The 17,296-nt window shown below is 34.8% G+C and overlaps 2 protein-coding genes across 2 annotated transcripts; one reads left to right on the forward strand and one right to left on the reverse strand.

The window, feature by feature from the left end:
• The first annotated feature begins 2,386 nt into the window (after positions 1-2,386).
• Positions 2,387-8,881, forward strand: LOC132739033 (uncharacterized). Its single transcript, XM_060726682.1, has 5 exons — positions 2,387-2,864; positions 3,908-4,104; positions 4,574-4,936; positions 5,533-5,584; positions 8,799-8,881. Exons 1-5 carry the CDS (start codon positions 2,558-2,560, stop codon positions 8,879-8,881), a joined length of 1,002 nt encoding a protein of 333 aa, XP_060582665.1. The 5' UTR covers positions 2,387-2,557.
• A 2,401-nt stretch (positions 8,882-11,282) lies between these two features.
• LOC132739031 (uncharacterized) lies at positions 11,283-16,569 on the reverse strand. The gene is made up of 5 exons (XM_060726680.1): positions 16,377-16,569; positions 13,501-13,652; positions 13,107-13,333; positions 12,658-12,809; positions 11,283-12,071 (listed from the first exon to the last, which is right to left on the reverse strand). Exons 1-5 carry the CDS (start codon positions 16,564-16,566, stop codon positions 11,968-11,970), a joined length of 825 nt encoding a protein of 274 aa, XP_060582663.1. The 5' UTR covers positions 16,567-16,569; the 3' UTR covers positions 11,283-11,967.
• Between the last annotated feature and the right edge of the window lie 727 nt (positions 16,570-17,296).

Here is a 17,296-nt window from a genome sequence, read left to right on the forward strand (position 1 = left end):
TAATTAACTCACCTTATTTGGAAAGATCTATACATTGATATGTTCTGGTTTCAATTTTGAATTCAATGTCTCTGCAATTAAACTGTTTACAACAGTAACTTCCGATACATGACATTTTCCTCAACACATAATCATAAGTCTATCCCAGGAATTCCAGTAAAGAAAACCAACACTCACTTGGTAGATTTAAAAACAAACATAACAAATTAATGCACAATCGAAACATACTTCCAATGCAATATGTTCAACGGTGCATTTCGTCACTTTGCTTAAACATCTGGACAAATCAGGAAAAAAGTCTCTTTGCATTACTGAGTGCACATTGTTACTTCCATTGTTATTAGACGTATTAATTTCGTCATACATACGTTTCATTGGCAGGTAGATTTGACCAATCTTATACGACACCTTCACTCATCATCATCATCATCATCGTCCTTTAGCAATGAGTAGCCAGCCGCCTAAAAGAGCCTTGTGAGATAGCATTTTATGCTTGTTTATGATCCATGACTGAAACTTCATCAGAATAAGGGTCTGTGTATGGCAGGTATAAAGCTTGCACATAATTACAATATCCGATCAACCTTACTGAGTGTTTTCAAATCAAATCATGACATGATGAAAACTCATATGTTAAGGCATGTAATGTATTTAATTCCAGGAGGGACAAACCCACGAATTAACGTTTCCGGGTGCTCAGAGGTGTACGTTTTGTCATGTGCATCAGGGATATATCGCACACCTTTATTATTGCAATGAAAAACAAAAGATGATTTTGTATAATTTAGAAAAAATATCTGCCTACATTTGATCATCCGATCAAATCGTACAAGGAAGCTGTACGCTGCAGGGTCGTAGGAACGGTTTTAGGATTGTTAGGGGGCGCTAAACTTGTCACACACATTTGGACCAACGTATTTTTTAGTCATCACTATTTTAGTGGTATATTTGCCTTATTTTCACTAATTTCGTCTTCAATATATAGTACATCTTATAGAGTTTTCAAGAATTTTAAAGGGGCTATTCCAATCATTGGGGGAGGGGGATTGCATATGATTTACAATAGCGGTCGATATAATTGGGGGGGGGGGGCTAAGCCCCCCTAGCTCCCACTGTCCTACGGCCATGCGTTGATACGTCGTAATGGACCGATCTTAACGACAGTAGAAAATTAAACATATATATTATTATAAATTGTATTAGATTTGTCCAAAAACATGAAGTAATTTGACTGAAAATTATATTAGATTTTGTTTAAAACTCGTAAATAAAGGGAAGTTTTTGACGTTGTGGAGTTTTTGACATGATTTCAATGAAAGAACACCCAGACGCATCAATTAAAACGTGTTTTAGAGCGTTTGGCGTCAGTTAGCTTCCAACAGCCGACGTCAATAGTAAAAAATTAGGAAAATCAGTGATTTTCAAACGGCCATAATTTCCCAATCTTTTAACTTAATTAAATCAAAATTTCAGCACTTTTTAATCACATAAAATTATTTCTCAATATCTAGTTTTCATCTGCTTCCCTTATGGGGCCGATTCATGCCCTTATCGACTCAACCCCTTTGTTCTATGTAATATTTTGTAATGTTTAGATTCGAAACTAACCTTCTTATCGAGTGCGACATTTAGCGACATTTACGCTAATTTACCAACGTGAAAAGTGACAAAAGTCTCGAATCAAACGCAACCATTAATGTCGTACTCTCGCGTATGCCTATATTTTGTGCGCGAGATAACGAGAGCGTGACAAGTTACTGTCACGAGCATGCTTTCTCGTATTAATATCGCGCACAAAATACTACACTCATCTATGTCCCGATCAGAATACCGCAGTATTTATATGAACATACTGTATCTCCAGAATTGTCTACGGACTATTCCGTACAGCCATGGATAATAATGACTTGATTTATCATCTAGTTGCGGCGTATCATTGAATTTTGGATCGTACAAAGGAGCTCTGAAGAAATATATCAACTAGGGTAGCTATAAAGAATTATATAATCATGAATTAATTACTTTAGAAAAATAAACTGAAAAAGTGGAAATTTATATTACCTGATTATGTTGTCTGCATTCAAGCCAAAATCTCGTCGGATGCGAATCGGTTGAAAGCTTCGTAACAGACTGGCAAGGAAAGTGAATGGTATGGACATTCAGGCTCGTGTCAGTCGTGTCAAAGACATCTAAGTCAATGAAAACGCGTAGCTGTATGGGCTTTACACCAGTCGTTTAGTGTGACAGTTCTGACATTTATATAGACATAGTGGTACATATCTTAATGGGTAGGTGTTTGTGTGTAACGTATGTGATATATAGTCGATATAATATGTACCCCTGTGCATCCCAGTGTCGTTGACGTTCAGCATCATCAGAACATCGTCGGATACCCACGATTGATAAACATGTCACATAACATGCAATCAACCGTGGGTAAAATGAATCGATTTGCGTCGATATACAGCAACAGGTGCGTAAAATATCTACCAATGACATCGCGTTTAACAAAATCTGTATTCTTCAACTGCGGAGGTAAAAAACAGTAAGAAACAAAATGGCAGCGCCCACAGTTAAAAGCTGTTGTACGTGTCTTGGTAAAATTAACGGCAAAAACTATCGCCAAGTCAGTTCATCTGCAAGCAGATATCAATATAACGATATTTTTGCAAGTATTAACGTTTCACCTACTGGATTTTGTTGTAACTTGTGTGTGAATATTCTTAATAGAATCCGAAAATGCACTGAGGATGAAACGACAATCGGTCGTAAATTAGCGGCCGAGAAAAGAGAACTTTTGCAAAAGTTTGAGCAATTGCCAGGTGTTGTTAAAGCACAATCAACGCAACATGTTACTCCAACTGGTATGTATGTGTTTGCGACATCTGACTATCTTTCTTAAAACTTATAGAAACGATATAAAAAGTTCAATTAGAAAAAACGATGGATGCATGTTAAAAATTGGTATACTATAAAATGTTTTCCATATTTTTCTGTAGGAACACAAAATGGACACTTAAATGTATTCATCAATATTGAAAAAATAGTCTCCCGATTAGCCCCTCATTTAGCTGTTTAGTGACGAAAATAATGTTAAAAATAACAAAAAGATGCGAACATCAACACCCCACCCACCCCTCCAGTTCTGGCTTCCCAAACTTTATAAACCACTTTTTAATATTTTTGTTTTTCATTTGATGTGGCATTTAAGTTAACGTCATGTCATACTATATAAATGGGTACGCTGAAGACCTTTAACTACCCCCCTCCCAAACCATACATGTTTTTCAATCCAAATGAATAAAAAATGTTTTGAATAATAAGGGGTGAATCGTCACTCAACTGTCAACATAGACAAGCTGTTGGGAAATCGTTGTATATTGTTTTTTTTTAATATTTAGAAAAAGTAAAGGGTCAACTCGGCCCTGTACCAAGTTGGGATAGGGTCGAGTATGTTTTAGTGCCAAGCTGACCCTGATTCTTTAGAAAGAAAATATATTTATATGTCTGATGATTCATTAGCTTGCAAAATCACTGGTTCGGGATAAGTAATTATTGTTTCTTTGTAACTGTTCCAAGTACTTATTATAGAAATGAATATATAAGAACTTGTTTTTAGTTTTCTAACTCAGACAAGTAGTTGTCCAGGTAGCTAATGAAAGGTTAGTGGTTCTACCTAGGTACAACATGTACATCTGCTTGTGACTGGAATAATACTGGGTGGTCTTCCTCCATATGAAAGCTGGAAATTGAAATATGACCATAGCTGCTGAATACAATGTTAAACCAAATCCTTCATTGGCAGGATAGTACATGTTGTATCTCATGCAAATTTATCTAGTATTTAAACATAAATTCACTGGGCAAGGTTTTGCATATATATTATGGTTAATTCTATATTTTGTAGCATCAAAACCAGGTTCAACAAAGCGTACAATTTCTTCACCAAGTGGTGTTACACCAAAAAGTAAGAAGTCTTTGTTTCGAACACCACAGAAGATCACAACCCCAAAGAGACCTAGCATTACTCACTGTGGACCAAAAATGGTGGATGCAAGCACAGAAACTGTGACTACATGTACAAGAAAGCCATTTGATGTGAAGGTACAGTCAGTGCAATAAATTTATCATTGTTAAAGTTAAAATCTATTTCAAGTAACAATGCCAATTAAATTGGATAAAATCAGTTTTAAGAAATGTATATTCTGGTAAAATATTTCCATAAAAACTTAATTTAAAAGCCACGAGTTTATTCAAATTTCAGATTTTTAATTCCAGGTTTGCACTTGATCAATTTTAATATATTGATGTCATTTAATCAATCACAAGTAATATCTTAGACAGACTCAAGGCCTTAATACAAATAACAGTTATATGTGTTCATTTGATTTCTGATTTTCATGAGTGGTAGAGCTAGTTTAGTAATGAATTTGTCATAAAATATAACATGGCATTGAAACTATTTCTTTATTACTGAATAAAATTCAAATAGTGTTTAACCTGAAACTAAAATATTGTTATAAATATCAGAATTGTTATAAATATTCATAAATTTTTAAATGAATTCTAACAGGTAACTTTGGTGTACAATGAGAAGGAAAGGTCCAAAATAATTACAGACAAAGTAGAGAAATCAGCCATTAAAGCTATTGTCAACAGGAAAGGGCCAGCTGCTGTAGTTAAACATCTATTAAAATCAGAACTATATAAATCTGCACTTTTAAAATGTGTATCAACAGAGATTATTAAAGAGACCTCAGCACTCACTAAAAAGCCAGAAACTGATTTTAAAGTGTCTACAACAAATAAACTCATGAACTTTTCTTGGAAAGACCAATTTGACATCATCAAGTTAAAAACGCCAACTCTCTCATCTGTTTTGGCAAGTTTTATTACAAAGCAGAAAAGCATGGCCCGCTTTGTGGTGGCAGTTTCTGTTCTGTTATACACTGATGAATGATAATGGTTCGGCCGTGGGTATCCGACGATGCATCAGAAGAGATTTAAAGACACAATTCTATGAATATTCAAAAGTACCAATCTAATAGTAACAACCATTTTTGTACGTAAAGACAAATTCATCAACTGTTAAGAAAATTATTAGTTTATGTGCATCAACTGAATAAATGAATATGGTAGAAATAAGCATACCTCTTTTTCTGTCCAAAATGTTTCACATTTTCAAGTTATATTAGTGTTCACTATTAATCAAACTGCGCTTTAGTCGTGAAAATAACTCAAAACCTGATTAATACATTTTCAAAAAACGTAGAATAAATTAATTCTGTCGATAGACTTCAGCAATTTGATGGTAGAAGCAAGAATATAATTTAAATATAGATGAATTATTATTGTACACAGACCACTTGCTCATTAGTCAACGTTTTATTCTGCAAATCATTTTCAAAAGTACATGTACAAATGATGTCTGTACCAAACTCATATTTATGATACTTTCAAATCAATACTTATCTTGAAATCCAATTGATATACATAATGAATTATGTAATTATTGTATATTTTATTGAACAGATCACCTATAACAGTGATTTTACGGGTGATTTGCTACTCAAACCTTCCTCGGGTAAGTCGAGGAAGACTTTCAAATATGAATACCAATTCTACACTTGAGTTCACCTTGACCAAGGCGTCCTCAATTCGTCCTTAAGGAAGCCTTTCCCGAGTTTGAGTGGAGGTTGAGTTCGAGTGACGACACTGAATATAGCTATAAGTGTAGAGTAGCGCAATGCAGATGTTAACAAGATATGTTTGTAAAACATGTATGCCCCCCTAAACACAGCCAATTTAATATTATAACATTAGATTTTTAAATGTGTATAAAAAATGCATAGTACAAAATTGTTATGGAATACATGTATATCATTGCCATGGGGCAGAACCAATATGACCCATGGGTTCATGAATTGAGTTAACCCTGTAGTTGTCAATGAGACAATGTTACAAACAAAATATCTTCTAAAAACAAGCTTTTCATGGTGAGGTCATCGTGACCTTTACCTTTGACCTACTGACCCCAAAATCAATAGGGATCATCTACTAGTCATGACCAACCTCCACACCAAATATGAGGACCATCAGCCAAAGCATTGTCTAGTTATTGAGCGGAAATGGCATGGTCTACGGACCGACGGACCGACCGACATGGGCAAAGCAATATACCCCCACTTCTTCGAAGGGGGGAATAATAACTTATTTTATTTGACTTTTTTATCGTTGGTACCGGTTGCCCATATGACCAAAGTCCCCTGAAGATTGTTAGTATATTATTTTTCGGGGGATAGTGCATGATACAGAAGACGCCCCGTTCCAGAGGCGACCCTGGTTCTTTAAGTGCCCGGTGTAAAGCACCAGTACAATGCACCTCGGTTTAACTTATTTTTTCCCCTTTTAATAGTAAGGGAGATAGACTGTATCCAACAATCAACTTATTTTCAAATACATTTTTTTAACTTTTTTAACAATCTCACAAGCATCCCGCTAGAGTCCCGGTGGTCGGTCGGGTGATCCAGGAACGACCGGGGTACGTCCGTAACTCTGTCGGCAACGTCCGGGATGATCAATGGCTCTGCCGGGGCTCTACCGGTGATTGTCGGCACTCTATCTGACCGTACCGGGGCTCTGCCGGGATCATCCGGGACTATGCCGACATCATCCGGGGCTGTGCTAGCATGGATCTCAGCTTTTATGATCTCTTTGATCGAAGACTTAACAGCGTTTGAATATCGTGTTAGGTCATCCGTCGTCCACTTACTATCTGCATTATCCGTAGTTTCAACTTGACTCTGCATGGATGGCCCGGAGTTCATCCTGGTTGTTATAAGTATGGAAATTGGGTATCGCCGTAGTGCTACCGGGGTTATTGAGACTGCAACAATATTTTCATCCCGGATCGTCTGGGGTGGTCCTGGGCTTTGCCGGGATGCTGGTGAGAACGCTACTTAAATCGGTACTTTTAATCCCTATGGAAACCTTTATAACTGGCTGATGCATTACTGTTGATCATAGAATTAAGTGCAATTAACATATGAAAAGTTGAGACATTTATCGTTAACCGATTTGGACATTTATGAGCACCTAATTTGTTGCGACATTTTTCGTTATTTTTTGGACATTTATCGTTAAAGGAGTTTTGCACATTTATCGGCGATTGAGACATTTATCGTCAATTTTTGGACATTTATCGTCGTTTGGACATTTTTCGACGTTTGGACATATATCGGCGCTACAACGTCAAATCAAAGAACCTCGAGGATTAATACCTTTCTTGAAAAAAAGCGAGTTTTTGCGTTTAGCAAATAAGATGTCAACACTTTCAATTTCCGATATTAATGAACTTTACTCTGGAATAGTTGTGATTGTAAATCTAGCAACAAATTTATTCATACCTAAAATAAAGCTTACTGGAATGACAGTCAATAAATTGCACATAACAAGAGCGATCAGTAATCACATGTGTCGCCTCATGATGGCCAATTTCATGTTGGGACAAATTTTGTGACAGACGGACTGACAGACAGACAGTGCACAACTAGACTTTGTACTGATCATTCCTGTAAAGTTTGGATAAAATTGCACCAGTAGTTTATGAGGAATAGTCCGGACAAGCTTTTGCGTATCTGGCAACACACAGAAAAAAACACCTTTTTATCAAAGGGCCATAACTCGGCCAAAAATCATTCAACCGAAAAACCCGTGCAATATGTACAAGAACTTAAGCTACTGATCAATCCTGTAAAGTTTCATTGAAATTGCATCAGTGGTATAAGACGAGTAGTCTGGTCAAACATTAAAAAAACCTATAACTCAAGCAAAAATCATTGGACCGACAAAAAGCTGATGATATGCACAACTACATTTTGTATTTATCATTCCTGTAAAGTTTGGATGAAATTGCAGCAGTAGTTTATGAGGAGTAGTCCGGACAAGCTTTTGTGTATCTGGCAACACACAGAAAAAGAAACCTTTTTATCAAAGGGCCATAACTCGGCCAAAAATCATTCAACCGGAAAAACCCGTGCAATATGCGCAAGGACTTGAGCTACAGATCAATCCTGTAAAGTTTCATTGAAATTGCATTAGTGGTATAAGAGAAGTAGTCCGGACAAACTTTAAAATTAAAAATTATTAAAGGGCCATAACTCTGACAAAAATCATTGAACCGGAAAAATCCTGACAATATGCACAACTAGACTTGGTACTGATCATTCCTGTAAAGTTTGGATGAAATTGCAGCAGTAGTTTATGAGGAGTAGTCCGGACAAGTTTTGTGACGGACGGACGGACAGACAGACAGACAGACAGACGGACAGACGGACAGACAGACGACGGAGAAGTGATCCCTATATGTCGCCACTACTCCGTAGAGGCGACACAAAAATTTGAAACAAGCGCAAGCACTGTGGATAAGCGACGGAAAGCCACGTGACACCACTTTCGGAAAATACGTACGTTTAAAAAAAGCCAAGATCCTATAACCGAAAACACATCGTCAATCCGTTTTATCCTTCCTAGATAAAAAAAATGTTTGCTAGTCAAAGCATCAGAATTAGACAATAATGATTTTTGGCGATTGGTAAATAAAAATAATTCAAGAACCAAATATACACCCGGTTTTGAAATGACTTTCAATGGAATTACTGTATCAGATCACGGAAACTTGAAATTCTATCAAATAACCAATATTAATGATAATATCCAAATATACCCCCTATATACTATAAATATTTTTTTTATATAATATTGGGGTATATTCTGTATATTATCGTTAATATTGATAGAATTTCAAGTTCCTGTGATCAGATCCATAGGAAGTCAACGAGGGCTGGAAATCTTGTTTCTCGCAAATATTCTCAATGAATAATGATAAAACTTTGATTCTGATTACAAATCTCTTGTAGAAGGTAAACTTGAAACAATTGAAAGCGAAACTATCGAAGCGAACAACGTGCAAAATACCTAATCACCAGCGTTATGGTAAAACCAGCGCTTAATTCATGCAAGAAAAGGAAAGCCTGTGGCCAAGACAATCTATTTTATGAGAACTTCATTAATGGCGTAGAATTATTGATAAAATGTATTACAAAGCTCTTAAATCATATGTTTTAATGCTCTCTTACACATATATAAATATGAAAAAAGAAATAATAACAGTTTTATTTAAGGGAGGAAACAAGAAAAGAAATGATCCAGCTAGTTACACAGCTATCTCCCTTTTTCCATCTTGTTTATGTCACGGTTCAGAACTGTTCACTATTAAGGGGAGAAGATGTGTAAGCGGCCGGATAGCTCTGTCGGTAGAGCCGCGGAACGGTATTCCAAAGGTCCCGGTTTCGAGTCCCGGTTAGGCTGCAAATTTTTCTCACCCTGTGACATTTGGCACCCAACGTGTGGCCGAGAAGGTATAAGCCCTGAGTTCAATTTCACATTGTTTTCTTTACCCATTAGAAATTCGAGAACGAATTTCAATATAGCGGGGGAGTATGTCACGGTTCAGAACTGTTCACTATTAAGGGGAGAAGATGTGTAAGCGGCCGGATAGCTCAGTCGGTAGAGCCGCGGAACGGTATTCCAAAGGTCCCGGGTTTAAGTCCCGGTCAGGCTGCACATTTTTCTCACCCTGTGACATTAAAATTATTTGAAAAAGGTCGTTCTATTTGCATAAATGGATGGTGGCATTCATTTAAACATATCACAAGGTACCTTTCCAAAAGAACGTTATCTGTTTGGTGACAATATTAATGCCTCGCAAATGTGTATAATATTCCATGGAAAATAATTTTCCAATGTATACATGTTTTTAGATGCGAAACAAGCATTTGACCACACTTGGATTTCTTCATTTTTACTAAAACCGTATCAAAGTGGTCTTAATATATCTTTGTTTCAAATATTTAAATCGTTCTTCGAAAACATGACATGAATCTTCGCGAAGACATAACCGAAAGCTGCCTTAAACTTAGGAAAACATTATTTCGCTTAACTAACTGTGAAATAGGGCAAAATGGACCAAACCCTATCACTTCAAGGCGTATTTACGAAACTAAAGTGTTCTTCCAGCTGCTCTATTACGGGAGTGAATTATGGAGGGGTGTCACCACGACCCAGTTACTGCCATTGGAACGGGCCAAATGGATTCAAGGCGTTCCATATGGAACTCGTACTGACATTGCTCTCAGTTGTTTAGGGATTTATCTGATATCTTACCTTATTGATATAAGAAAACTTATCTTTTTGTCTCAACTATGTCATACAGATTCAAATATGAGGTTTAAGCATTTTTTTGTTAATCGTTTAACATCATATTATGCACGACCTGCTAAATCTAAAGGCTTTTCCCCGACATGATCTGTGTTCTTGGAAAATATAAACTATCTTCATATGTACATGACTTTTCAGAAACAGGTTTCTTTCCATCTAGATATGCTTGGAAAGTAATAACCAAAATGATGATACACGAGCACGTACTTTGTTCGTAGAGCACGTTGACGACATCAGGCTATTTTTATATATGCATTACACATACGACTACAGCCTGTAGTCGTATGTATAATGCATATATAAAAATAGCCTGATGTCTGCTCTTATATGGATTTTTCAAAGACACTTCCAAGTTTATAAAACACGTTGCTCTTCATTGTTTAAACTGATGTGCAAATATTTTAAAAGAAAATTTCCCGTTATGTGTGACTATTGCCAAATTCTTAACTGAAATATAGTATTAATAACAGCGGCGCCAAAGAAATCACAGAAAATCGTTAAGAATGATTTATCCATGCCAAGGATTATCTACCAATCATATTTCAATTAATGCATGTTGATGTTTCATTGTCATATGTAAACTTTCATATATGATCAATGTTTTACTAACTATCATGTCATTTTCTTTAGGAGGTTAATGCTTTACTAGTCCTCATACTAGTATAAGGATTACATCTATCTGTGTTTCTGTTTTGTTATAAGTTATATTCTTATTTTGGAGATATAGAATCATCGTTGCATTATAACATGTAACTCTTCAGTGTTGGAGGAAATAAAGATATATATAGAATAGCCAGCGGTTAATGCGTCGGATAAGTAATCTAAGGATTCCGTGAACAAGGACCTTTACACTCATTGCTTACTACAAGTAGGTTCCAGGAACGAATACGAGAGTGTTTCAATAAGCTTATAGCTTCCAACACAATCGAACAAAAATAAATTAGTATAAACCAAAAGATTTACATGTAAAATTAAAACTACAACTGTATTCCACGTTTTATTTTCTCTAAAGCTACAGTTTCTTGTATTTGAACGTTCTCATTTAAACATCCATAGCTTGGTAAAAAGTTTTGTCTTTCATAAACAAATGATATAATAAGATAATAATGAGATAAGAGTTATCGTTTTTAACATTTCATGGAAGCTTCTTTGGGAGTGTTATGCGTTATCAGTACCAATGATAATATTTAATAGCAACATGCGTGCGAGTTATTCAGTATCAATAGCGGAACTTGCATTATAAAAGCGTACGTCCGGCAATCATGCTGATATGTACATCAATATCAGATTGACAAAGCGAATAAATTGTCCTGAAATATTCAATTGTACACAGAGAGGTAACCCAGGAATACATTTTAATTTTATTTACTTTCTGCATAACATTACTAATAGCAACGAACATCATTTAAAAAAATGTTACTGATGTAGTGAATGTACATACATTTATTTATATACAAGAACACATATCATAAATGTGTAAAAAATAATATATATTTCATTGATAATATTTATTCTGGTATTACCAGCAATACAAAATCAAATTAAAAATGTTCTTCTTTTGTTTTATTTTTAACAACCATATTCTTTTTAACCTGTAGACAACTAATCACAGTTGATTTATTTGCTCAGTCATCGCAAAAATTGAAACGGTTGCTTTGGAAACAAGATCACTAATCATCTGTCAATGTTTTATTTTAGATTTTCAGGTCCGCCACTTTCATATTTCATGACATCTTCTTTGAGACTGATATCAAGTGTTTTGTCACCACGAGCACGAGAAATTCTGTCAGCACCTATATAATTGTACAAAAATATTCATTAGTTATGTATCAAACATTAAGATATTTTCGCTGCATATAAAAGATCTGTAAGTCCCTATATAGACTACGATAAATATTATAATGTTTTCATACTCTTACTTCACTGTCTTTTTTACAACATCAAGTACATAAATGTAGAAATCACTGTACCAAATTCAAATAATTTAATTCCATTTAACGATAGAATGACAGATAAATTTTCTTTTGAAAACATTCAGCAGTTATTAAAATCTGTTTTTATCCATTTATCGCCGGACAAACATTATAAATATAATAAACCCCAATGGAGTCTATCACTGTGTTAAGTTTAAATCAAATCCCTTAAGTACTTTTCAAGTTTTCTCCAGACAAGAATTATACGTGCAGGACGGACGGAAGGACGCACGGACAAGGCGTCGACAAAATGCTCTCCCTTCAGGGAGTATATATTAGCCTTAAGATAAAAATGTTTTGTTATGAAATACAATTATATTAAGCGTGTTAAAATATATTTTAGTGATCATATGATTTTATTTGTATTACATGTATTATAAAGATTATTTTTAAACAATATTCACACCTTCCTTTATCATTTCACTTCTTCTAGTTTTGGGACCTGTTGCCTCTTTACCAGGATTTTCTTTAAACTCTTTATCCAGCTGTGCACGGTCATGGTCGCCATAAATCATAGCTTGGAAGCCATCTTTCATCACTTGTTCTGTTACATTGTCACTTAAGAAAGAAGTATAATTCTACGAAAACCTTGGCTTATTTTCGATTGTTTCACCATATAGTATTTTTCTTATTTTTAAAAAATGTTTTCGTTTTTAAATCATCAAATAAGTGTACCGGTTAAAGGTCAAAAACATTGTCGGAAGACATTTACTGTTTTCTTTTATCAGAAGTATCTTTTTACCTTAATGTAGTCTTGCTCATTTATGCAAATATCTTCACAATTGTTCGACTTGTAAAATATTAAACATCACAAATATAGATTTGTGAACATTATTCGCAAATAATGATATATACCTGTTAATTGGTTTATGAAATGTGCCTCCTTTAACCAAGATTTCGTAAAGCTGCATGATATAAAGATCTGTTTGATGAATTTCTTTTAAACCCATCTCTGCTCTTACTGCAGACCAACCAAGTGTTCGGCTCTTCAGTTCTCCACGAAGCGCAGCGAATACTTCTGGTGGGCATGCTTTCGTTTGAGTCTCGAAGAGTAAAAGCTGACATTCCACATTGCTTTTGATCTGAAAGTAATAAAGATAAGCGAACACTCACTAAATTACGTGTCCCATATGTTATTGTTTAACAGATATTTGAATAGAATCAAAGAAATGTTCTTGTTTGGTTCTTTTATTTCTTGTTTTGTTTAACCCAATATTTTGCAAATACATGTTCTACGTTTCTTACTTACATCATCAAATGTTTTATGTCTCTGATCTGGAATGAAGATTTCAGAATGTGGGATATTGTGTTGTATTTTAAACTGCTGTAGCTCTCTTCGTTCATACTCCTCTAGTATTGTTATAACATTTCCAAAAACGCCATACAACATCTGTTTGCTTGCTGTAAAATGCGATGTGTTATTGTTTAACTTTATTGAGCTACTCTATTTGATATCATTAATATATCATTAAGAACAAAGAAAAGATGCCATTAATATATCATTTGGAGCAAAGAAAATGACTTTAGCGTGTCAGACAGAATTCTTCGTTACTAATTTTATTGGATCAACTTGTTACATGCACCATCGACTTCTACAATTTTATTTTCCGTTTTTTTTTTAATTAACTCAGAAATTTAAAAAATAATGTGCGTTTGATAATCAAATGTAAGTCAACTACCGTGTATATCCAGTTACGCCGGAAGGTGAAAGTTACGCACGATTCGTGCAAAAATTTACGCAGAATTTGTGCAATAAATGGCGGATACCTGACAAGAATTCCGACGCGGTAAGTAAACTGGTCAATATAATTTTTATTAAACCAAACTGAAAAAAGGAATAGCCGTATACGGGTGCGAAGACATTACTCTTTTTCCCTCATCAAGATTATTTCCACGAAATTGCTTACTTTTTAAGATCATTTGTAAAAATGATGGTTTGACCACCATATTGAGCTTGATTTTGGCTTTTTGTCGACTCTTATAAGTACAACAATGCATTATACCGTATAATTTCGATTTTCGGTAGGCAAATGACATTTATTAAACTTTTGGTGACATAGAAAATTAAAAATAAGCTGATTAGATGTGATTCAAGCCATTTTTGGGTAGGTACCGCCGATGTACGTGAATAATGCTTCCCAATAAAGCCGGAAAATGTGATTGTTTTCATATATGGTACTGAATTGCTACTCATCTTTAACGCCATTAATCGGCAAGTATTAGAACTTTTCAAATATATGTATATATCTGTGGGGAACTTAATTTGATTTCATACAGAATTTAATTTAGTTTGATTGCGTCGAAAATATAGTCACAGTTTCGAATCTGTCCAAGAATCCACAGAGCTAAGCCCCATAAGCTTCGTAATATAAATCTTTGCTGAATTGAGTACGAATTAGCAATGCGTGAAAAGTACAACGGGGTAGCAACGGGCTAGCAGTTTGACATAGTAGTTATAAAAATGGGCTTCGAAAAATTATAAAAAAAAATCTCACTCTTTATTAATTATTTGACATAGTAAACGCAAAAAAGTCCACTTTGAGACCTTCATGGGATGGACCAATTAACTCTTCCACAAACACATCTCTAGTAGCTCACCATATATAAGTACATTGAGAAAGTAAACAAAATATATTCAACCTATCTTAAGTCTATTTCACCCTTTACCTGATAAATCTATGAAATAGTTTTGTATCTAATATCTAATGTATTTGTACAAATGAGCTACCCGAGAAAGCAAATGGTTACTCAGTATGGATGTGACCTGACTTTGTACTGGTGGCCTCTTTTAGTGTTATTAGTCCTGTTAGATTTGTAAATGTCTACAGTAATGCCCAGCGTAAGCTCTTAGATTCACATGTTTTTCGCATATAAGTTAACATATACATGTAATAAGAAACCTAAAGAGTGGGGTAAAACTTTACCCAAAGGGTTATAATGTATTTAACTTTAGCAGAGGATAATAAGGAAATGCAATTTTTCAACTTTTGAACATCACCAGGCAAATTACTACAGCCAAAAATTGTTTTGGTTGATTTCATATCACGCCAACACAGTAAAAGACATATGGAGACTTTCAAGCTTGACCGGTGCATTATTTCAGGCAAAAAATATACAGACACTTCTTCTCTTGATTGTTTTCTTTAATTTTATATTCAATTTATTTACAAAGGAACTTTTTTTGTTCTTATTGTCTAATAATATCAGACGTTGGCAACATGTTTGCAACTAACAATTTATTTCAGGAAACAATTATAAGCTGTATTAAGTTACAATATGCAATCAAAATGTTGAAAGTTTGTCAAGATTTAATTCTCATTTATTTTGTAAAAGAGTTACAAAGACAATGCGTTGATAAGACGCAACAAATACTTGATTATATTCGCCGATAAAAGGCGTTAAACATGTGTAACAATTCAGTACCATACAGTATATGAAAAAAAATCACATTTTCCCATATTCCGGCGTTACCGCGAAGCACTATTCACGTACAACGGCGTTACTTTATAAAAAAGGATTGAATCACATTTTATCAGCTTATTTTCAATTTCCTGTCACTAGAAGTTTAGTAATTGTTACTTGCCTACCAAAAATCGAAATAAATATGTATAATATGCATTGTTGTACTTATATGAGTCGACAAAAAGCCAAATCAAGATCAAAACGGTGGTCAAGCCATGTCCGAAAGCATGTCAGGTATCCGCCATTTATTGCACAATTCTCGTTACTTATTGCACGAATCGTGCATTATTTTCACATTCCTGCGTTACTGGATATACACGGTGTAAATGAAGAATATCATATTTCTGCATAATAAAGGTATAGTTTGGATGGCCGATTTATGCTACAATGCATCTTGTAGCTAAATTAAAACACGAAGAATATGAATAGAACTTGCAACTTCTCCGTCCTGAATAACTTGTTGTAATTTCGCGATGGCGGGAATAGAGATCACGTTTATTTGTCAATTTTATTACTCTCGACCGTATGTTTCTTCACACAACAGCTACCGTTAATGGCAAAAACTTACCGGTATATCAATTAAATTAGAACTTAAAGAATTATACTTTTAGATGTGTCTTGTGCCTTGGCGAGTAATTGTTTAAAAACAGACTATATAATTACCTTCCAGAGATCTTTGCAGTTGTTGTTGAATTTGAGCTTGTGTGTGATCTAAGCTCTGCTCAATAAATGAATTGCTTTCACTCGTGACTGGCTCCGTGATATCCGTATCCATTTCTTCACAACCGATACCAACCTTACCATAGTATTTTGAATTCGTTTTCTTGTTGGGAATTTTTCTTCCGCTACTCATCGCTGTATAATAATAATTGTAAAAGAAAGCTTTCGGATAGTGTCACTCACAGTCCTTTTTGATAAGTGTATATCAAAAACGGGTTAGCTTGAGGAAAAAATGTGTATTAAAATAAACTTTCTTATTGAACAAAATAACCTAAATCTTATTCTTCCCTGGCGAACAGTAATTTAAGAGTTGATACTAAATTAACTAAAGCCTACAACTCAAGTAGGATACGGTTGATGTCCGGAAAAAATGCTCAGTGTCGCGATCTTCTTGTTTTAAAATAAGAATAAAATGTACAATTTATCCCTACTTCCTTCTTTTATAAGTCGTAAAGTTGTTTAATCTTACGTTTGTGTTCTCATAATTAAATAACTTAACGTGAAATAATACTCACTTGTGCTTTCCTGTTTCACAAGTTCAACTTTAATATGTAAATATACAGAAAGAACTTCTTTCACGTGTACGAGGATTGATCAAAAAGTTTTAGGCCCGAAGTACTTCCGGTAACTAATGGTCTTACTTTTCAATATGAACATCAACGCACTTTGCCCACATGTGCTCCAACTTGTTTAATCCTTCAAAATAGAACTCTCTGTTTTGGTTCTCAAAGAACTCATTGACCGCCTTCATGACACCTTCATTTCTTCCAAAACGTCTACCACGAAGCTTGGTTTTCAGTTTCGAAAACAGGTAGAAGTCAGAGGGGCCATGTCCAGAAAATATGGGGGATGGGGAAGAATTT

Source organism: Ruditapes philippinarum, unplaced genomic scaffold (assembly GCF_026571515.1).
Source record: "Ruditapes philippinarum isolate M1 unplaced genomic scaffold, ASM2657151v2 ctg3054_1_1_1_1, whole genome shotgun sequence".
Taxonomy (NCBI): domain Eukaryota; kingdom Metazoa; phylum Mollusca; class Bivalvia; order Venerida; family Veneridae; genus Ruditapes; species Ruditapes philippinarum.